The 23,907-nt window shown below is 42.5% G+C and overlaps 1 protein-coding gene across 10 annotated transcripts in view; it reads right to left on the reverse strand.

Annotated features, from left to right (window-relative positions):
• Nucleotides 1-696: 696 nt before the first annotated feature.
• Nucleotides 697-23,907, reverse strand: part of nrxn2b (neurexin 2b) — a 635,050-nt gene continuing 611,839 nt past the window's right edge. For 9 of the 10 annotated variants that reach the window (XM_051375285.1, XM_051375283.1, XM_051375282.1 and 6 more), the window contains 3 exons: nt 20,325-20,650; nt 14,277-14,355; nt 697-3,814 (listed from right to left, as the gene is read on the reverse strand). In XM_051375285.1, coding sequence (XP_051231245.1) covers nt 2,931-3,814; nt 14,277-14,355; nt 20,325-20,650 — 1,289 coding nt within the window. In that variant the 3' untranslated portion in view covers nt 697-2,930. The remainder of the gene's footprint in view (nt 3,815-14,276; nt 14,356-20,324; nt 20,651-23,907) is intronic. The other variant, XM_051375286.1, reaches the window with a different exon arrangement.

Genomic DNA, 23,907 nt, shown 5'->3' on the forward strand with positions numbered 1-23,907 from the left:
CCTTAAAATGCCTTTAAATATGATTTTGACAGGTACCATTATATGAAGTTGCATTTTTCAGTCTCACTTTTAAATGTGTTTTTAAGAAAAAAATTGTATTGATCATGCTGTAACAACTACACAACAAAACCAACATGGAACCAATACCAATTTTCCTTCATTCTTTTTTGCCAGTATTGACATAAAATAAGTCTTACATTGCATTTATAATGGTCTTTAAAGGGTCTTACATTTAACCCACTGAAGCTTGCAGAAACCCTGAATACAATGCTCACATAATATTCTGTTCAGTTGTGTGTGTGTCGTATATTCAAACAGCAGACATTAAGAACAAGACATATTTTGGAGTTGAAATTTCTTCAGTCACTAGGATTGAAATTAGATGTTTTTGCAAGTTTTGGGTTTCACTTATTGGGTTGAATGCACATAGTGTAAGTCACTCTGGATAAAACCATCAGCAACTGTAGAACGCCTCTATTACTAGAGGTCGGATTTAAAATACAGGGAATAAACAAAAATATGTTACCAGCAAGACCTGGTTAGCCTGGTGTTTGACTGTTTCAGTTCTAACTAATATAAACACCAGCTTTGTCTATATATAAATGTAAGTTTTTATAACTGTCCAAATATTCATTGGGCTAAAATCAAATTAGACTGAGACAAGGAGACGATAAAGAGACCACACGACACCGGGAGTAAGAAGTATATAACCAAGTGTATTCCCTCTGTTAATGTACACATATTTAGAGTCATCTCACTGGAACACTTTACAATAACATTTAGAAAGAACAGGAAGATACTGGGAGGAGTATGCTTGGAATGGAGAAAGAGAAACCAGACTAACGTGGCAGGAGGGTGAATCGATGGAGCCTGTCATATGAAATGGCTGCCATCTTGTCTCCAGCCATATAGACAGAAATAGATATAAAACAAGTAAAAAATAAAAAACATGGAGGATGGATAGAGCCTGCTTTCTCCACAGGGTGTGGGTGACATACAATCTGCCATACAGAGAAAAAGGAATAGATGCAGGACGAAAAATAGATTGAGGATGACAGATGGAATAAAAGGAGAGGAACCTTTCTCTCCTGGAAAAGGAGAACAAGTGGTTTCATGTTCATAACCCAAATCACATTTGCTCAATTACCAAAAGAAAATACATAGAAATTTCAGTTTCCCGGAATCATAGTCATTTTTTACTCCAAACAGGAATGATAGTAGGGAAAACACATTTCTCTTAGTAATGGGATGAGAGTCAAATATTTAGACATTTCACAAACTTTTTTCAGGATTTTTCTTTTCTTTTCATGGTACAGTTTTCTTTTTTTAATAGAGTTGAGAAAATTGGAATACTAGAGTTCTGTTGTACATCTTCCAGGGAACTGCCGTTCACCTTTTTGTTTGTGTGCTCTTCCCACAAAGTTTGCTTTGCCCATTGGCTGCCATCAGTCCAGTCAGGCTAGAGAGGGGCGAAAGACACAAGTTGCTTTTTCAGCTGCAACGTATCTCTCTCCACAGTGGAACTCCAGCTAGAATGAATTCAGAATTTCCCTAAAATGTCTCTCATTTCTCCAGAGAAAAGAATCAAATAAAAAAGAAAAAAAAATAGAAGAGCAAACCAAAGTGACTGAGTCTTGCAGCAAGGCATTGCATCAGCCGTACTGTTCATGAGAGGGGTGGGGTCTGGGGACGGGGGTTTGGGCGGTGAAACTGTTCTGACGTCGAAAATCCTAAAGTCCGTCTTTGCTGCGCATTATCAGCGTACTTTTGCTTTTCCACTCGCTCACGCTTTAGGTCCATATGTTTCTGCAACGTCTATACATATATTTATAATTATATAGAACAGAGTTCATCTTGTTTGCTGGAGGTTTTTTCTGTTTTTCGGTTATTAGTAACTGTAAGGACGTGACGCAGTTTCTCTGCTGGCGCACTAGGGGGTGCCTCGGAGCCCCAGAAACACATGACACAGATCTGCTGGAACAAAGGACGACCAAGGGGTTTTGGCCTCAACAAGTTTTTGGCAGCTAAACGTACAAGTTAGCATCCATTAGGTCGGAGCGGTGGTATCTCACATAGTTGCTACGTTTAACGTTGTTATGATCATCAATCATAGTCATATTTTTTGTTTTTTAAACTCCACAGAAAGAAAAACAGTTTTTATCTCTTTTTCGTAAATGAATACTACATGCTTGAAACACGGCAGAGTTCACGTTGCATCAGCTGCTCAGCACCGTAGACAAGGAGAGAAACAGAGTGCATGAGCGAATGAGAGGAAGAGAGAGAGGTCTGACGAGAGGTGAGAGATCAGAGATGTCCAACGCTTACAGAGGTGGGAGAGCTGGGTTTGACACAGTGTTTCTGTAAGCTGGCAGTATATTGATTTTTCCAGAGGGATGTCAAGTTGCTAATTCAAGCCTCGTTGGAAAATAATATGTTGATACTGTCTAAGGTGGCTGCTTACACCACAAGCTCGCCTCAGAATGAAGTACAGACCTTGACACAAATACTGATGGTGGTGCTTTCTTACAGTACTCAAGATATTAAATAACCTGTCATGTACTAATCCATAAATCACTGTTTTATCAGCATTTGGTACACGGTTGTTGTTGGCACAGTGTGTGTAGAGATCTGAGGTGTAATAGGCTTTCCTTAAATTCACACCGTGGTTAACATTTAATAAGTCAAATCAATCAAAGCTGAAAGGTGTGGACAGAACTGTGATGTCACATTGCTGTCTTATTTTACTGCCTCGCTCTGAATAGACTGGAATTGGTAACATGTATGGCCACCTGACAATACTGAGTTTTGAATAAATTTACCTCTGTTATGTTTTCTTTATACTGCCTTCTCTCTCTCTCTCTTTCTCTCTCGTCTCTTTCCTTCTCTAAGTGCGTCTGCTGTCTGTCTCTGTGTGTCACGGCGGTGCGCCCTCAGACGTAGTACTCTTTGTCTTTGTTCTTCTTGTTCTTGGTGACCGTCTTGGCAGTGCTGGGCTGTTTCTCCTTCACAAGGGCTCCGTTGCTCTGCGTGGCTGAGTTGCTGATGTAGTTGCGGCTCTGGTCCACCTGGTAGGAACCTTCGTCGCGGTTGCGGTACTTGTACATGGCATAGAGCAGGATAAGGATGCAGAGGGCGGCGGCCGCCACAATGCCCACCACCATTCCTGTGGTGCTGCTGGACTGCTGCACCTCCACGGCACCGGGGAGCCCTCTCTCAGGAGACGTGGGGTCTGGAGTGGGAATATGGGGGAAATTTGGGGGGTACGTTATTCCTGGAACTCTGCGGTGGCCCGGGTCTGACGAGGGGTGGGCCGGCGGCAGCAGCACCTGGTCCCGGGTGTTCATTTTCCCAGCGGGGATATTGTTGCTACTGCCGCCGGCAGCCGGCTTGATGCGCGGGCCGAGCTGGTCGGGGTTGGCTGTGGGGGTGGAGGAAAGAGGTGGACGGTGGGAGTTGGGGATGCGAGAGAAATGGCGGTCTCGGGGGTTCTGGACCCCACCCTCGACGGCCGGGGGAGGAGGGAGGACAGTCCTGTCGGTGACCAGGGGGGAGTTTTTGTAATAGTCCTCGTCATCCGACTCGGTCATCTCCCCCGAGCCGTACGCCGAAACCTCGATGGTCTCCTCGCAGTCCTCCTGGTCCAAGGGGCAGGGGGGTCGGCCATTTGGCAAGGGGAGGGACTCTTTGGTGGTTTCGAGTAGGGTGAGGAAAGGGCGGTAGGTGGTGGGGGGTGAGGGGATTACTGGGTAGCGGGTGGCGATGGATGGGGGGTCTAGGGAGTCCACCGTTATTATGGGCAACACTAATTCACCTCCTAGGACAAGAAAGAGACAACGGAGGAAAAAAAAGAGTGTTAGAGACCACCTGAGACAGAGACCACCTCCAGATCAACAAAAGAAAAACATTTCAAATGAATACAGCAACACCAGTATTAGAACAGCACTAAAACCTAACATGAGGTTAGTTCTAAAAGTTTAGTTAGTCTGTTCTGTTTAAAAATGTTAATATGCTGACTAACTCTGAACTTTAATAAAATACAAGATCTAAGAAAATACTGTATCCTGCACCTGCACTGACCTATCTCCCTATACTGCATAGACCTACATGTTATAGCACTAAAACAAGATAAAAGTAGACTACAAATTACACTGAACAATTTAACATCTATTGTATTACACAGCCTATCGTTCACTGCTAAATGTCTAGTGTTACCTATGCTTACTACACTAACGCTCAGATGTTTCTGCTGAGATTGGTTAAATAAGATAGCAAACCACGAGGTTCAGGTCACTTACATCAACAAATTGGCCGCATGATTTTTGCATGAAAAAAAAAATTACAAAAAGAAAGCTGTGTAAGATTGTTCTCGGATAGTGATAAACAACTTCCCCCCCTTCTTTACCTCCTCTCCTCTTTAGTTTCTTTATTGGGTGAAAAATAATCAGAATGTAAAGGAATATATTCTTGAATTATTCATTTAGTTTTTTTTTAATTCTCATGAAGAATGGGCTCAATCCCATTTCCCCCCCTTGGGCATGGTGGTTTCTATGGCTCATTTCTAATTAGCTTAATCTGTAAGCAAACCCTCAGGAGCTGCTGCCCCTAATTTCTAACCCAAACTCTCAGTACAGTGAGAGACAGTATTAAACACTACTGCTCCCTGATGCCCACTTCCCTCCCAAACACCACACATAAACATGGGGCAATGATGTTCTTCTTGAACAGCCACCCACACAAGTGAACACTTAAAAAAATCATCTTAATGAGCCAGAATTTGTTGTCAAGCTAGTTATGTAATCAGATTTTTAGCCCACTGTGAAATGAACACCCAAATTAAATCAAGCTTATTGGGTGTCTAATAATAGCATTTGTAAAAAGTTGCATTCATTCAGGAGGAATACCACAGACTGGAAGCCCAGCTGGAGTTAATGGTTAAACATATTGGGAGTATGTTAACAAACATGGCAGAATATCAGTAACACTACATTTGACTTCATAACAGTTTTCTCTTCAGTCTGGCAAATGTGTAAAGGTCACAGTCAAGGAAACATTTGAAAAACATGGCAGTGGGGATTAGATTATGGCACATCTTGGGGAGCGGGGGGAGAAAAAGGGAAAGGTAACAGCAAAACATGACCAAAGAAATGCCAACATCACCAGCATAAAATCATGACTCTGGCTCCGTTCATTTGATGAGGTAAATCAGAGTGACTCAGAGGGAGAGGGGGTTGGATAAGGCAGTTCAGGGATGATTCGGGGTGGAGGTGTTAAGATGGAGGAAAATTCCACCCATGGCCTTTATTCAGCTCAGAAACGCTAAAGCACCACCCAACCCCCCCAACCTTGTCAGTTATACAACCATACATTTTCAATCAAAGAATGGCAAAGGCTTTGTTATAGAGGGTGATGCATTGAGTTAACAAAGCCACTACACATAACAGCATATAACAACACACTTGAGAGAAACAGGCCTTGAAATAAAGCAAAATGTGAGAGAGCTGTAAAGGAAAAAAACTTGTGATTCTTCAACCCTTCTCCTAACTTCTTATTCCTGTACCAGTGCTGGAAAGGCTAGTTTCCATGGCAATGCTAAAGTTATTTCTCTCCATTATGTTTTCTTTCTGTGTTTGAGGGCTGCGTTTCACCTTGAAGGCTGAGAGGACAGCAGAGCGTGGTGGCACATTTGAGGAACAAAGAAAAGCCAAAAACCAAGTAAGATTTCACAAGTTTAGTGCTTTGTTTTATTTTTTTTCCCCCTCCTCCTGCAACTTTGACAAGTTACTTCACTAGCACCGGTTTGGGGAACTCAGACATAGTTCCCCAGAGATCTAGGACTTACATGTGACTGAGGGTGACGGGCGAGATGGTGTCACTATCTTTACTTTGCCATCTGTCTGCATGGTGGAGATGTTGCAAGTGCAATTTCAAGCTTTATACCTTCTGCTCGGTGTGCAGCCCACCAATTACTAAGGAGGTCCCTCCACTCGCTGTGTGCCCCACTTAGAGTACATGTGACTGACACTGCAAATGGAGGGTCCTCTTACGGTAAACTCTTATTGTAATGGCCGCAGGATCAGGAACCCTGCTAAAATCTACTTATTATTATATGAACCCTAAAAAAGACATTCAGGGGGCAAATCGAGATATTCAAAGAATGTTTTTAACAGTAAAGGATTGTTCTGACAAATCACGTCACTCTGCTGTACTCTTGGAGCCAAAGCCTGAAGGCAGTATACCATTACCCAATATGGCTGGCAGGCAGTGGCTACTAGAAAAATAATGAGCCTCAACCCTCATACACAGAGCGAGCCACATCTCAGCACTCTAGGCAGTTATCAAGAGAACCATCTTTTCATTTCCTGCTGTGTGACCCAAGCCTACTGCACCCATAGTTCTTAAACCAATCAACAAGTTCAATTGGCTCTCTCCTTCTCCACGACTGCACCCTCTTCCCTCTGTATGCAGCAACTGATTGTTCAGTTTACACCCACAAGCAGGTCGCTGACAGCCTGGGACAGTTGACTTGAGTTTTCACAAATGACACGTGTGTTCACAGATGTGCTCACCTGCTGAAATCTGCCAAGAACCACACACTGATATGAAACCAGAGGGGTCCTGTGATGGATCTGTAACATGCAGGAGGTTGTCACTGTCAATCCAAGAGCAACAGCATGAGATATTTAATTAAAACGATAACATAGCCTACTCCTATGTTAAAAATACCTAAAGTCCCCTTCCACTTAAAGATGTGTGTTTCTTTGTGTTGTTCCTACAGTGTGATGTTTGATCTTCACTGTGAAGCATGATGGATATACAGAATATGACACAAAAGAATGTTTTCACATTCGTCTGCTGAAGTTTCTCGGCGCTCATTGTAGGGCTGCGCAATGAATCAAATATTAATCGCTATCACAATTTTGGCTTCCCACAATTAAATTGACGTGATCGTCCACAGTAGTGATGTTTAAAATGTGTGCTCGGCTCACAGAAAGTACAACCAGCCACACCCTGCAGCTGCAGCCTGGATACTTTTATTCACAGAAAAAATGCAGCTTCACATTAAAAGCATTTAAGTGGTGAAATGAGTTGACTTTTATTTTGAAGTAGGTCACAGGCAGTGCAAAGTGTTTGTCAGTTAGCATGACACTGGCTGCAATTGTTTAACCAACGTCATTTTTGGACATTTTTGCCAGCGGATCAGTTGGAAATACACAAGAAGAAGCAGCAGCCACTGTGAGCTGGAGGAGGAGGAGGAGGAGCTGCAGGCGACATGCTGCACACCTCCAACTTCACAACCAGGTAACCAAAGTTACTCTCACTGTCACTGTTCACAGACTCATGCTGTGTGTAGCACAAAATCAGACCACAGTTGCGCACAGAACGATGAATAAAAGGTCAATTATTGCGTGACTACTTTATCAAATAAACATTCGTTCGTTTTGCTGCCTCCAGTATTCTGGGACCTGTGGTATTAACCAGGTGTCAGTGCAACTGCATAAGACCAAATCAGAGTAATTGTGATTATCATTTTGGCCGTAATCATGCAGCCCTAGCTCGTGGAAAATCTGATTGTAAGGGGCGGGGCCTATGAGCATGATTTGTGACATCACAAATAGTCAGGAAGTCAGTCCTGGTCCAGTATGCAACTTGTACAGTGTGATGTAGAAACTTGAAGCCACCAGTGCACATCCACTGAGAATGGACTTTACAGTGAAGTAGGAGACATCTTGTGTCCAGCAGGGAAACTTTAGGAATGACCAACATTTCTGTCTTTCTAAGACCAACTTTCTAAGGATTGGGATGTGGAAATGATACATTTTGGTGGGAAAATCAGACACACAATATTGTTCCAAGCAGACTATTTGTATATATGTCTGGAGGGGATCTTTGACATTAAACCCCTCACTCTGGACCTTCCAAAACCAGTTCTGATGCAAACAGTGCTGTAAAACACATATAGCATGATTCCAGTGTACGGGCGTCTGTTTTTTTAACATAACGCTGTCATTTCTACATTAAAGCGAGAGAGACTCAAAGACATTCAGCCTGAGTGATTGAGTTTGACTCCATTGATTTGAACAGCTGAGGCAGTGGAACCACGTTTAGCCCTGCATGATGAAATTTCTTCTTTATCTTTACCCACACGCCACTCCACATCGCTGCCAGTATGAGTCATCCCCCCTTTATTTACTCAAAATGAGAACAGGGCAGATGGATACTGATGCATCTATGTCGGTCTCCTAACAAACATCGTTACTCTGCCGATCACGTCGCCCGCTCACATCCATTTGAAATATTTAGAGCAAAAAAAGGTTGTTTGGAGTTTGACTATTCTATAATTCAGCTTTGATTAGGCTGCAGATGGAAAAATCCAACAGTGTGTCCGAGCATAATATATTTTCCCTTGCTTGCTTTTAAATCACACTATAATAGGTACAATTACGGCTGTATAACCTGTGCAACAGGAAAAAAACCTGTTTCTTCATACGTACAACTCCATAAACTGTTTACAACTGCTGTGTTTGCTGCGTTGGCTGCCATCGCTCTTGGGCAAAGTGATTTATTTTGACACAAAGGGATGATGCTCTGCTCATATCGAGTCGCACCGAGAGTCACATATTGGCTACAGTCAAAGTCACCTCCCTGCAGCTCATCAGCACCTGGATCGACTCCACAAAGCTGGCTGGATTTGTTTTTCTGGCCAGCTCGGTGTTTCCACCTCACTGTGGTGTAAATCTTAGACGTGCACAGAGAATATCAAAATCTACTTCACCACCTCCCTGCCTTTTGCTTTGGGCCTGTTTCTGGCCCACTTCATGGTCTCTAGATCTGGCTTTTTTTCTCATGCTCTGGTGCTGGATCTGCCTCACATCTCTTTTACACTGTAAGCTTTCCTTCAAGTGTATCTATTAGATTAAACTGCAAAGCCAACGTGGCTCTTGGAAAATACAAGTAATGAAAAATTAAGTAAAAAAAGAAAGCACTGGGTTAGATGGTTCAGACAAATTGTGAACCAGTGTTTCTCCTGGGAGACACTAGGATATTTGTTTACAGTTTGAAGTGCGAGTAGAATGACACCCTGCTGAGAAAGCAGTGGCACAAAGAAAAATAAGGTTTTGCAAACATGGATAGTTTGTAGCAGAAATACTTAATGACAAAATGCACCATTGACCAGTTTTGAAGTAAAAATGGTTACAAGGCATCTGAATAGTGTTGAATAATGCAGTTCTTTGGTTTTTGATATGAACAGTCAACAGTAGACTGAGCTGACTGAGCAGCAGCCTCTGCATTCATTTCTTTAGAGCCAACAAATGTAATAACTCATTCCCCTGACTTATCTTTATGAAAGCAATATTTAATCCTTGTTTTTACCCCAGTGGATCTCTGATGAAAGAGCCATCCTGTACACAAACTACTGTAACATTCATAAATAGATGATTCAGAATGTTTTGCTAAATGATGTCATTGTTATTACTAATAAATGATATGTGAATCATTTAATCATTTATTAATATTGTTGACATTTGTTTTTTTCCTTTTGAGCTCTTTTTTGTGTTCTATATAATTTCTTTCTAATCCAATTTCTGTCTTCTATATTGTGATTCCTTTATCTTGTCTTTTGTGTCTTGCGTAAAGCACTTTGAATTGCCTTGTTGAACAATGCTATAAATAAATGTGCCCTGTATAATGTTATTATCCACATGTTTTATTACTATTAAGACATATATAGAATCTAGCTGAAAAGTTTGTGAACCGTGAGTCTGCCTCACAGCGGACTGATGAAACTAGCTTTCCCCAGACATATCTTGCACAATATTTTTTTACAGATATAGCAGTATGATTCATAATTATTGTGGGAATGTTCACTCAAAAAAATAATTAAATTAAAATCATCCTGTGACTTTGGTTGGGGTCTGTCCAAAAAAAAATTATTTTTCTTAAATATGGAAAATAAGATTTGTAGGTCAAGGCAGCTCTGCAGCAGCACAGTACTTCACCATAATGCTGTTTGTCACACATTTTATCTTTATCAAAGACAATAGCAGTTTCTGTGATTTGGATATTGCAATTGGCCATATTGCAATTTCCCTAATATTGTGATCAATTGTCCAGCCCTCTTGGCATGATAAGACTGTATGGGTTCACTTTGGTGAGACTAACCTGGTTTGATCTGTTTCAGGTTGTTTCAAGGTATATTGAATTGATAAAAATACACCTGTTACTTCATATAACAAATGAATGTTCTGATTAAATAAGGAAATAATGGAATTTCCAAATGGTCAGTAGGTTCACGGTTCAGGGTTCAAGCAGCACTGTACAAATAGCCTGCCTGGAACAATAATGTGTGTCTGATATGGTTTTGCTGCAAAAGAAGTTTTGCACCCTTAAAATGTTCAATGAGCACAGAGAAACTTTCCACACATTTCTGATTGAAGAGGGGTTTTAACACTTTGTTCTTTGTTATGATTACATTACCTCATTATCTATACAACCCTGACATCCTTTCTGACATGCTGCTCTGAAATGGTTTTGTAGCAACAGGATGGCGTACTGATTGGAGATCATGCAGAGGACACTGGTTGAAGCCTCTACATCGCCAAACATCTAAACTATGGACCTGTGTGATAAACCCGGGGTTGTTTACATGTGGTGGATGGCTAGCTAGGGGAGATCAATAAAGTACCAAACTGACAAATAACTGACACTGACAACTGGGGTTTGAGTCACACCAGGTAAGGGGACTTAGGGGGCTCTGGGTCATCCCTCATCTATCAACCAATCTTTTAGTTTCGCTGGTCGACCTAAAAAGAACATTCGCAGGTTGTCTTTATAGCATATCGTCTGATGAATTATTGAGGAGCTCCTCAAAGCTCTGATCTTGTCAGAGTAAAACCGATATAGTGCCTACAACATCCTGGGACTGATAAGTAGCTTGGAGGTATGCGAGAGAGGAGAAGTCGGGCTGAGGTAGAGAAAAGACAAAGTGAAATATGGAGATGAAATGAAAGCGTTTTAATGAGCAGGGCTTGTTGGAGAAAGAGCCATTTGGGTAATATCTTCTCTAATTGTGCATCACTGAGAATACAATTAGTGTCTATAGATGACTTTTCATTTGTGTGTTATCGCAAATATACAAACATCCTTTTTAGCAGCTTTTTTTTCTGTGTGTGCATGATCACTTCCTCACTCTACCCCCAACTACATGTTTCATCTTTGTAATCCAGGTCCCCACTTCCTGGGTCTCGTCACTCTTCTGACAGAGGCTCATTAACAACACTGGAAGATCCAAACCACAGCTTTAATTGGGTGATGTAATTAAGGCTCCCTAACAAAGTCAAAGTTTAATTAGCCTGCTGGGAAAGGCAGGAATCATTCACGGGTATTTTTTGCTCTGCTCGCTCCCTCAGTTTCGCGTCCTCTTCTTCCTCTCTCTTGCAAACTCTCTTTTTCTCTCTGTATCTCCGTCTCTGTCCTCTCCCCCATTTCTCTCTTCAGCTTTGAGCGCAGAGGAACGTGACGCAAATCTCAATGAGGGTCAGTCCTTCACAAGCGCAGCTCCCTTCCAGCTCCTTTCCCGCTCATCTCTTCCTCGGGCCCCTTCCTCCCTGCATCCTGCGCTTTGTCTATTTTGCATCCAATCTGAGCACGACAGCAAAGCACGCGACTGCGGCCGCCGCGCAAACACTGTCTGGGCTTTTCACATTGAGGGTCATCGTTAAGCACTAGACAGCCCAAAAGCTTGGGCAAGTTGCATCCCTTGAATTGTGTGTTGTAGTACTACAGCTGGCTGTGTGTACTGTAAGGAGTATTGATCCTCATGTATTCACAGCAGTCATATCTCGTTCAGCTTAATAGAAAATCCACAGCTGTGCTTAACATTTTTTTCTCCTTCCTGAAGGCAGTTCAATATCACTTTCTCAAATGTAATTGAAAACACTGGGAAATGGTCCTATCATACAATGAGTACAGGCCTGTGTTTGTGGAACACTGATTGAGAGGGGACATGTTTTGTGGACAATCCCGATTCTTCTCTCCTTGTCCACAGTTTTTCACCCAGGCTTATCCGACCCCGCTGGCTTGCCTCGCTGAAACTCTTGTGGCATCTGGAAGGTGCGATATGGAGCATGTGCGCGTGTGTGTTTGTTGTTTCTAAGGAGAGAGGGCTGCAGAGAGAAAAGTTTACACCCACAGAGCGAGAGAGACAAGTGTCTGTCTGGAAAGGTGAGCACGTCTGCCACTGTGTGTGTGTTTGTGTGGGCACACGAGAGAGAGAGAGTTGCGTTTCCCCACGGGAGATTAAGCCTGGGCATAGCATCCAGCGAAAAACTCTCATTTCTCCTTTCGATAAGAAGGGAATTGAGTCTCTATTTCGGTCCCAACCACCTACAGAGAAAACCACAGGAGAATGCTACCCTTGAGTTTCTCAACACAGGTTCAGATCAGTTTCTCCTCACACAAACTTACCGATTGCTATAATCTCCTGCCATTTACAGTCCAACATATATTCTATTCACATCACTAATCCCCATTCCTGAAAAACTTTGAAACATGTAGCTTAGGGAAGTGAAGTGCTTTTTCACAAACTTACTATTATTGTAATCCATTGTTTTTTAAAGGTATTTTTGGGGCTTTTTATTTGATGAGACAGGTGAAGATGGACGAAGATGGACAGGAAACGGGAGGGAGAGAGAGGGGGACTTGTTCTTTCATTGTTTGCTGAAGGTCTGCTCTATCCAAAGATCAGGCCTTTATGTTGTAGAATTCATGGTGGACCTATATTAAGATTAGCGGTACATTTTCAATTTTGTTATTTACATTTCTTTCTATTTTGTAAAAGCCTTAAATGAGCCCCTAATAAACTGTTTATGCTCAAGCTTACTTTTTAAATTTCTTTCTTTTTTTTTTTTTTTTTTTTTTACCAGGGATGGGTCTGAGGAACTCAAGGGGTAAGCTATATAAACAGTCTTCATATGCAACAAAGTAAACGAATGAGAATATATGCAGTTTAAGTACAGACCTGAATGTAGATCAGGTGTAGGCATGGTTTCCTAGAGAAGGCTAAGTGTTATAATCTTGTGCTAAATGTTCAGTCATCTCTTGTCACATGTTAAATATGGGTCTTTTTAAATATAGAATTTTAAAGCAAAATCCCTCTCATCCAGTCAAATGTGACTGTTAGTGGCTAGCCAACCCAGTGCACTTGCTCATAGGTGTGCATTTGAATCTCAGTTGGCAAAAACTTATTTTCCATTTTCCAAAGAGCGTGGTCGATGTTTGATTTATTAATTTTTCCCTTGCCTTCCTTAATAATCCTGTACAGCTCCATAACTCTTCACTGCTCTGCATCGCGAATTATTTGCTAAATTATGCCCACATGAAAAATAAGAGAGATTGAATAATAATAAACTACTTTTTGTTTGATTCATTGCAACCTGCCCATTGATCTATTATATACAAACAAAAAAAAGTGTGCATTTATAAGATTCTCATCTTGTATCTTAGCTGTTATTATCTGAATCCCTAGAAGTCGGCACCATAACAGCGTGTATACTGGCAGCGTTTTAATGATAGGTTTCATTGAGGCAATTGCCGTTTTCATCCCACCCACACCAGTCATTTAAATCTGTAATGCCATTTAACAACAAAAATCTTGTCAGACAGAATCTTTCAGGATGAAATGTCATTAAATGTGGATCTGCATATCTCTATTTTGATTTTTTGCAAAGCCTTATTGTAGAGGAAGAAGTCATTTGAATCACACTGATTCAGCGTACGTGGTTCTTGGCAGTTTCAAGTATGGTCGGCTTAATAGAGCTAGAAACCACAGAGGCGGGGAGTAAAACACATGGCCTTTAACTTCCACCTCCTGTCATGGTGTCAGAACATTACTTGACCCGCTGTTCACACTAACAGTGCCTCAGCCACCAGGCCTGCCAGCCCACAGCTGTGTGCCGTGCAGAACAAGCTGCGTTTCCACGTTGAAACTGTCCTGGCTTGTTACAATCGGGGCAGGAGATTTGAGCAACAGCTGGGTAAATGCCAGATACTAACACTTGGCTGAGCGACTGACGGACCACGGTGGTGCTGCTGACTGCCTGCTGCTTTGAAAACCAATAAGAAAGGGTACACATCTGGCCAGTCAGAGCTGCATATAGAGGGCTGCACAGTCACAATATAAAAGTGGAGTAAGGGATATAGCAGTAGTCTGTTCCTAGGCTGCACTTTGGTTTCGGACACCAAGTACTATGAAGACAGAACCCCCTGAGTTGACTCACCATTTCCAGGCTCACACTCCTCCAAATCTTCGTCATCACTAGGACACTCAGCTGATGCTACCAAGAGGTCATCCGCATTCTGGAGGAACAGAGACAAAAAGCAGAGCAGATATAGTCAGGTCAAATTTTATTGGATACACAGAACATCGAAGAGGATTAACCACAGCCACAGATGTCTGCTTACACACAAGCTAACGCAACCAGTAGAGACAAACTTAAAAAACGCTATAGGTAATATAAACCCTACTGTGGATTTATTGTTGAGCACTTTAGTAGTAGCACATTTGCTAAAAAATACGGAGGTGGGTAGCTTTATGAGTGGCACCCATGTGTATTTATGTAAGCAGAGATGTGAAGCTTGAGGGAAGTCAAAGTGAAAAAAGCTTTTTCTGACCAAACACCAACCAGTCAAAGAGGTGTAGCTTGGCATCCTCCATCGTGTGGGCACAAACATCAGAAAATGCAGGCACTATTGCACAATTTTCATTTACATTTATCTATATCAGGAATCTTTCTTTCTTGACCCAGATTGTAGACATTTCTCTGTGACATTTGAACTATGTGATGAAGGAGACAGCAGACCTGAAGTCTGTTAGAGTTTAAAAGTACAGCAGGTACAGCAGCGGGGTCTCAAGATGAAAACAGATTAAATCTGACAAGGTGGTTCCAATTTAGTAGCCAGGGTTTGTCCTCACTCCTGCATGACTCACACAGCTGCATGTCTAGACACTGAACCCCCCCTACCCCACTATCCCCCACCCCTCCTCTCTTCTCAGCCTCTGGTTGTTATTCAAGATGGGGTCATCCGATAGAAAATGGGGGGCTTTTATCAGCATAATTGATTCGAGCGCCACAGTGCTGCGCTGCGTTTTCTCTCCGTTATTAATCCACGGTCCGGGTGTAATGATTTATTAATTACATTGTGTGAGTTTGAGTGTGTGTTCACATCACCTGGCTCCGTCAAATGGGCCTAATGATGCTGCTTCAGTTTCCCAGCAACATCTCCATCAAACATGCACTCACATTTTCTATTCCATCTATGCAACCAGCACCTGCCTAACGCCACATAAAACGGCGCATAATGACTGCTTTAAAATGTGCACTTCTATACAAATTAAGCAACCAGGACATCAATAAATGCCCACATCAGGGTGTGTTTGTGGCTGTAAATGAAAACTTTTTTCAGTAATCCAATGTCTTGCTGACTGTCAAATGGCTGTTTCAGCCTCCTGGAGTTATCACAGTTGTAATTCAGTGCAACATCTGTGACACACTTGTAAACAGCCGACAACATCAGCGCTGTGTCTAATTTATTGGATGGAAAATTGTGACACAAGGCCCACTAACCCAGTGTACTGAGAACTGCTGGAGGACTGCTGAAGGAGGAGTAGCTCCCTAACTCCAGTTTGAACTGGTTAGAACTTTTCTTATCAGCCTCCAAGTTGAATCCACGAGGAGACAACTTGAAGCGTCGCGCATCCTTCCAGACAAATCTGAGTCCACAAACACCTGGGAGTGCTCTCCACTTAAAACAGCAGCAGCAAGGACGTAGCTTGTGATCTTAGTTTTATAACACCCTGGCACCAAATTGAGGTCACAGCGAGACAAGTGATGACTCCCAACTGTTTCATGGAAACCCACAGTATCAAGGGGTCAAGGGAAGAAAAGAAAAAATCAGACCCCCACACACACATCAAAAGGTAGATCTTTTATTCTCAATCATCAAAGCGCATTATTCCACTATGATCAAAGCTACAGCACGGCGGGTAGCTCAGAGCTGTTGGAGAAATTGAAATTTAGGTTTCCGCTTGCTCGCTTTCCGCCACCCTAGTCCTGTCTCCTGTCTCTGCTGTGTCTTGGTGGGTACAGAGGATATTTATTAGAGCGCTATAGTTCCTGTTAGCTTTGCCCAGTGCTATATATGGTATTTCTATGTTTGCTTTAGCACAAGATTATACCACAGGCTACTAGCCAACGGGTTATATATAGATATATAGTGTGAGTGGGAAAGAGAAAGAATTCGGGTATTCCCCATGCCACTGTGATTAAGATAACTGATGCAAGGTCAAGAGGTTAATTTCAACATCTACTTTTCTGCAGATCAGTGATTGCCTGTATAAAACTGTAATCTATAGTATAATTTAAAATTCCTTTCAAAAATATTCCTGAGCAGTCAGTGAATTATCCATTTCATGTAACATTCTGTATATACAAATTAATATAAAGCCTGCAAACTGTGCACAGACTGCCATACTAACACTTAATATTGGGTTAATTATATGGGTTCATTAGAACAACCAGTAATTACCAAATAAAAGTGGAAAACCAAACTACCACTTAGTAAAGAAGAGTTTCACAAAACATAGCTGCAGTCAGAACACATTGACTATGTAAATCACTGCCTAAATAACAGCTCTGCATTATTTAAAGCCACTATATATGGGCTTACCTGGTTCCTGGCCCTCTAAATCACTGCCCATCTCTCCAGTTTTTAAATAGAGATTTAAATAGGTCTTGTGTGGTTGATGATGCCCCTGATGTCAATTTCTTTGACTGGAAAACAAAATGAGCCATCCAGAGTTCTGTAGGCCGCCTACAATTAGGAATGGGGGCATCATCTTCATGTGCGAGATACAAATAATTAGCAACAACATGACAAACATTATCTGCTTCTAGCAACACTACAGCAGCTTCTGTGTGTGCTTCTGAAAATAACGTTGACTAACAGAAAATGGAAAATGACTAATGAACACGACACACCGTTAATCCAGTTTAACCTAGAATCTGAAAATAAGTAAATTTATTCTGAAGATTGTTAAATACTTTTTCTCAACAGTGTTATCTTAACCTTCTGCCCACCGTTGCCGGTGCATGTAACTGACTGCATGTAAGCGACCTTGGGAGTCGCAGATAACTTCTACCCCAAAGCTTTTATGTACACAGGCTCGTATTTGCAAGTTTTATCAATGCTTTTAGAAAAAAACTGATGTTTTCAAACACAATTGTTCATTTTTTAGACTGATTAGTTAACGGGCAGCGTTTCATGCCCGTCTAAGCCGAAAAAATTAATGACCCTTCAGGATGTAGGGGCACCCTGAATAACTCCTTTCACTTTGTGACTCTGCAATGAAGTGAGAAAAAAACAAACAATTAAATATATATTCTACTACTCCATAATAATAATAATAATAATGTTCATTCCTTAATTTCTTTGTGTTAAGTCTAAATGTAAAAGACATTCCTAGTCATAGTGCTACATAATCGCTGCCCATATTTGAGCTATTAACAGTGTTTATCTGTGATTTTGATTGAGTTTGAGTTTTATATGAGTTTAGAGTTTCAGTATGAGACTTGCTTTTCCTCATTTATTCAGCTACGATACACACCACCACTCATGCTAAATATCAAATTTTCTCTATTTATTCCAAACTTCTGCCATAAATATAAAAAACAACATTTCCTGTGCACCACAGGCTTTCTCCCCAGACAGACATACCAGACGCAGAGTGCTTAGAAGAGCAAATATAAAAGATTTCATACACTGTCTACTGCCTCTCAGCTGTTCAAAATCAATGTAATCCTCAACCTTTCATGACTCCTTTGTTTAATTTTACTCAACTACAACTGTGTCTATTCTACACAATTTTAGAACAACAGTTATTCTTTTCCCTCCCTTCACGGAACCGTGTCTGTTTGATTCTTTTCTTCGTCAAGGGGGAGCCGATGAGCTTGCCAGGCCTTCAACACCTCCAAATAAGAATGAATTCCAGAATAAAAGATATTTAGTCTCACTGGGACCATCTGCATGAATGATAAGGTCTGTGTTAGCCAACTATACGCCCCAATAAGGCATTTATGTTTTTGTGCGCACAGTAACATATTGCCTCTTTGATCATTAAAGTATGTGGATGAGTGACTCATTGGTAATGTCTATTCATTCTCACACACATATCCTTAATGCTATTTTGGGCTACTGTGATAATACACTACATTCAGCTAGGCACATAATAATAATAATAATAATAATATTAATAATAATAAAGAAGAAGCTGTTAAAATGTGGGTACATTAGCTGAAAAATAGATTCTTAGCAATAAAAAGCAATCTAAAGGTGGAACTCTGCTTTTTTTATGACCTAACAAACGTCAGTCACTGAATGCAGCACACATTAAGACTTGTAAGAATACAGAAGCAGACAACACTCGGAGTCCTTTGCTATCCTAAAATGGTTCCAGATAATTTATCAAACGGCCGTCTAGGGCTGCCAATTTCACATCACAGACCACTGCTATACAAGCTCATTATATGCTGAACACGGAAGAGTGTTTCCGCCAAGAAGTCTGGAGGCCAGAGATATGATATTGAACGGAGTGGATGGCTACATGTGACATCTTGGAGTCAGGTTCCATTGATCTCATGTTAAGAGAGATGACGCAGAAACACTAAACCACAAGACCATTCATCTGAATAAGTCATGCCAACCGGGCACGCCAGAGACAATGTCGTCTATAAAAGAGCTTTGATTGACCTTTAAGTCCCAAAAAATCTCACCTGCTTGTACTTACATAGCACCCTTAACATGAGTTTTTTGAATACAAGCTGGCATCACTACTCTGATGAGTCTGTGGAGACTTCATTTAGGGACTTTTTCTAAATGTACAAGACAACAACAAATAACCAGGAGTTGATGCAAAACCAACATTCCAATTTTCTTTGAACTGGTTGTTTGCGATACAAAGTGGCATGAATCGTACACTCGTGCCATTGACGGATTCACCTTGACTTCACTGTAATTGGCGCTGCTGCATTTGCTCAAAATGAGACAGGCTTTCAAAGGATGGAATCTGCTAAGGTTTGAGATGATGATAAAGGGACAAAGAGTGAGCCGGTCTAAATATATTCAGAATCTGCTGATCAGGGTTGGCAGGGACGAGAGCGAGTGGCTTGCTGACTGATCTCGGATAAGCTTCTGTGGACATGAATAGTGCTAATGAATACAACTGAATAAGAGAAATGCGCTGGTAATTGGCACCTTCCCTTTGTGTTTTTCCTGCGACATCAGAAAAGTTTGTTGCACGGTTGAAGTTTAAAGTATGAAATGGACAGCTTTCAAGTACTTCCAGTACAAAGTGATTACAATAACATATAAATAGCTGACATAATGTACATCCAGCATAGATCTTGCAATGATGACTGGGATCACACTTACCTTTAAAATGCTGTGCAGCAAGGTCTTTTTGCACACACACAGCTTGTAACTAATGATATTGGGTATGAACTAGAGCATATTCCCCCCTGGAACTCATGGAGCCTGTTATTAGGTCTTTTTATGAGAGTAGTGGGCCTGAAGGACCCACCTCTTCCATCTTTCAGTATGTGAGCAACGGTGCTTCCCTACTGTTTGCTAATTGTTGCTTACCATGATGGTGATGGCTACCCTTAGCACATGTAGATAATCGTCAGACCATAAATCACAGCCTTTCACATTCACATTTATAGCACCCTAAGCTCTGATGTTGCTGCCGCAGGATTTCCTTTTCATTATGTTCCTCCCCTCTAGCCTTTGTTGATCTGTCTGGATGTGCTGTAATTTCCAGCATCCTACCACGTCTCAGGGTTTAGTCAGCCATATCTTCTTATAGGAAATCAAAATTGCAGTGTTGATTGGTCTAATAGGACTAGCAACACAAAGCTGTTATGCGACACCCTCTCAGTTGAGGGGCTGTTTGAACATCTGAATGTGGCTGAGGGCTAAAAAGGGAGAGCTCACACAAAACTCTGTGCTGAGGACGTGACTGTTTGACCTTGCAGCTGACGTATGATTTCTTTTGAAACGCACCTCGACTCGTCCAACGCGGGCCATCTGGTTACTTGGCCATGCTGTTTAATCTTTCAAATATTGTTTTCAGCACTTTGAGACTTTGGAGGAACTTTAGAAAGCCAATTAAAAGTAACTGGCAATGTTCCATCACAATGCACTGCACCACCTTTTAGCTACAGCACATTCTTCTCAGTATGACTCATGTAAACCAGCTTGGATCTGCTCACCTGTGTGACACTGTCCCTCATGGTGGGCGAGCGCTGTTTGCGGGTGGTGGTTGTGGCCATAGTGGTGGTTGTCTCCATGATTGTGGTGGACATATCAGCCAGCGGGGTGGTGGAGGTGGTGTCAGTAGTGAGCACCGAGGGCACATCACCCACCAGCCGCAGGTTGCCCTGGGTCTGTACATTGGGGTCGCCCTCGGCTGCCAGTTTGAGCACCTGCAGGCCATTGTAGTACAGGCCTGAGATTTGGCCCTGGAAGTGGCGTCCCTTCTCTCCACCGCCACCAATTTTGATGAATGCCTGGCTGTTGAAGATGGTCAGCTGACGACCTGATTAGGAAGATGAAGAAATGACGAAGAGGAGTGAGGAAGTGGGGGTAAGAGAAGAAGAGAAACCATGGAAAGAGGGAACAAAAAGGAGAGAAAGGGCAAAATAATACAAATCAGTCATGGTCTCTGGGCGAGCTTGCACATGAAACACAAAGTTATACACAGGAACAGTGTGAAACAGGGGAGATACAGGGACTGTTTCAATCACGTGGGATTCCCCAGGCAACACTTTAGGGAGATTGGACCCTGGTTTGCTGCAGGTGGAGCCATTATTGGGCTGGGCACGTGCCACTTTTAGAAAGGCAGCCTGAATATGGCAGTCAAATAAATTGCAGGGGCAGTTGTGGCTTGACCCTGAGACTGAAGGTTCACAGTGAAATGCATCTCATTTGCCCTGAGATGGAATATATTAGAACACTGCTGGGTCTGTGTCATTGACCTCCAATGCACCTGAGCTGCACAATGATAAAGTACCTCTGCCAGTGGAAAAAAATGTCGCCCCGCTCTGCCATCCAAAGGAGGAAAATAAAATCCTCATTGGAAGGAAATGTTTAATTCAGCAGGGGCTGTTCCTCTCTGTGGTCATTACCATTCATCTGGATGGATAGATGGATGAAGGGAGGATAGGGTCGACCATTTAACCAGGGTCCAATACTAATGTGTTACCAGGACTTGTGGTGAAGGGGTGGAGTGGGGGAAGGTCTGACAGGTGTAGTTTTTCTCCCTTTATTTTCTCCAGCTGATGTTTGCTTTTCTTTATACTTTTTCATTTTTCTACCCCATATTTGCATCCCAGCTCTCCTCTGGGACATCCCACCATAGCACTTGGACTGATGCAACCTTGACCCCTGTTATGAGCCATGTGGATGTGAGGGAAGATGGACAGTGGAGGGAGGGGAGTGTTGGAAGGTTGTGGGTTAAAAACAGACCTGATGAGGTAATTACTTGGAGGAGAAGGACGGGAGAAGCCAAAGAGCTTTTTTATGGGTAAATCAATCCCTGTAAGAAAAGAGGGACTGTGTTTGTTTGTGAAAGGGATACTACACTAATGTGTGCATCTGCAAAATATAGGCTCTCTAGAGATGGTGTGCTACGGACCACTGAAATGAGAGACCCCTCTGGCCTGATGGGAGTGTGTTTTTCTGTATGCAGATTACACAGGTATGAAAGACTACGGCTGCTCCTCAGTGCATGTGTTTTGCACATTTGCACTTCATGCATGTCATTGGCAGACAATGACTTCCGTGTGCGTAATTGTGCTTAATGATGACAAATTAAGCCTCTGAATGTCTTTTGAATGTTGCTATTGTTTCTCAGTGGGAATGCAAGCCAGCGAGGACAGCCTTCCACTCATCAGCGTGGAGACACTAGGGACAGGCCCAGGACCCATTTGTTTTCAATTAAGAAAGCTGAGAGGGTATTTAATCACTGTAATTATGATTTACTCTGTGTCTATATGGGTGCACTTATTCTGACATATGTGTATCACCCAGGTGGGTGGGACTATCAGACATATAGTGTCTATTATTGCACATGCATGTATATGTGGGCATAAAACCACATATTCAGTATGTTTCTGTAAGTTTTCTACAGAAACACATATACTAAGTGCTGTAGAGATAAATCTATTCCACTCAGATGGTCCATTATATGTGCTATCCCATTATTAGACCATTAGGCCTGTCAGGAGCCCACAAGGGACCCGACTCCCGTCCCCTAACTTGATAATGATGAGACTTAATGTCTGGCATATGCACTGTTGACATAATAACTAAGTCTCACTCTATTATCTCATCACGAAGCATGTTTGGTGTGGAAGTGATTGGAGGGACAGATTGTCAAATTGTGGACATCAGCAAGGAAAATTACAGGAGAATAACCAGGCACAGAGAACCCCGAAACATCACACTGGATCACACTTAGAGATGCACATTGGGTCTCAGCCCACATAATGCCCCCCCCCTTCCGTATCACTCTTCCAGTGTCCTTGACAAGAGGACACGCACAGTACATGCACACCCACATGTCAGCCCAGAGGGTCTCCCATTTCAAGCAGCCCCAGTTGGCCACCGTTCTCCCGTAAAGGGTGATGGAGTGCGGAGAAGCTGAGGACAGACATCATCATCCATGTTCCTGAATGCTATCGGTCCCCTTGGTTTATCAAACGGCTCGAGTTCCTTTAAAAACAAACTCTCCCTTCATATGAGCAGCAACTCCAAGACAGTAGATGATCTGTTCAGACAGGACAGTTTACTCCTGAGGAGTTATTGGTGTCACAGTTTCACTCCGGGTCAGTGACACAGTCATAAGTAAGCCATATTGACAAGCGGCTTATGATTATAATGCAGAGTCGGGGGGATTAGTTATACCTCCGAAAGTTAGTACACATGTATCGGCACATGGTGACATATTTCTGTAAGTGTCCAAGCGTTCGTGGGGTGACCCATTTAATCCTGCGTTGCTGCTACAGCATGTGACAATATCCTTCTTCGTAATAAATAAAAAGGCGCAGGAAGGCGAGCCTTGAGCGCAGGAGAGCACTGTGACGGCCATTTATGGACTCATCTCGTCTGAGAGAGAGAGACAGAGCGAAAAAAACGGAAGGTGCCCTCTAGACTAGATGAAGGGAAATCAGTGTTTGTTTTTGGAGCTGTCTGCTCGGGATGAGACTCTAACAGGGCCTGATGAAGTTATTGTTTCAGGGTCTGCCGGGTCAAATCAAAAGTGACATGCGGTTTTAGAGCCAATTTTGGCGTCGGGCATGAGAGGGGGTGGTGTGGAGGGGTGGGGGGGTAGAAAAAGAAGCCTCTGCATGACAAGCAATCACAGTGCTTAATATGACAGGGCTGGATGTGGCGCTGCAGCGGAGAAGAGGGTGTGTGTGCGTGTATATAATAACTTATGAAATATGTCAGTGAAATGACCTTTATGTGTGTGATAGTTGGCCTTTTCAAGTAGTGTGTATTTGCCCAACATTTATTTACATACGTCTTCCCCTTTGTGTGTGTATGTGTTTCCAGAGCCTGCGGCGTGTGTTTGGAGTAGACAGCAGAGCACACGGGGTTTGCACATTGATGAGGGTCTATTGGACCAGTTTGGCGGGATTGGGTGGCTGCTGCCTCGCCTCTCTCCCCAGGGCTGTTAAGGTGATAGGCATTTAATGGGCAGAGGCTAGGGATGGGAGGGGCCGAGCGGGCGGGTGGGGATGAGGAGGTTGGGATTGGTGGGGGGTGGCAGGCAGCCAGCCAGCCAGTCAT

The sequence above is a fragment of the Dicentrarchus labrax genome, unplaced genomic scaffold (assembly GCF_905237075.1).
Source record: "Dicentrarchus labrax unplaced genomic scaffold, dlabrax2021, whole genome shotgun sequence".
Taxonomy (NCBI): domain Eukaryota; kingdom Metazoa; phylum Chordata; class Actinopteri; family Moronidae; genus Dicentrarchus; species Dicentrarchus labrax.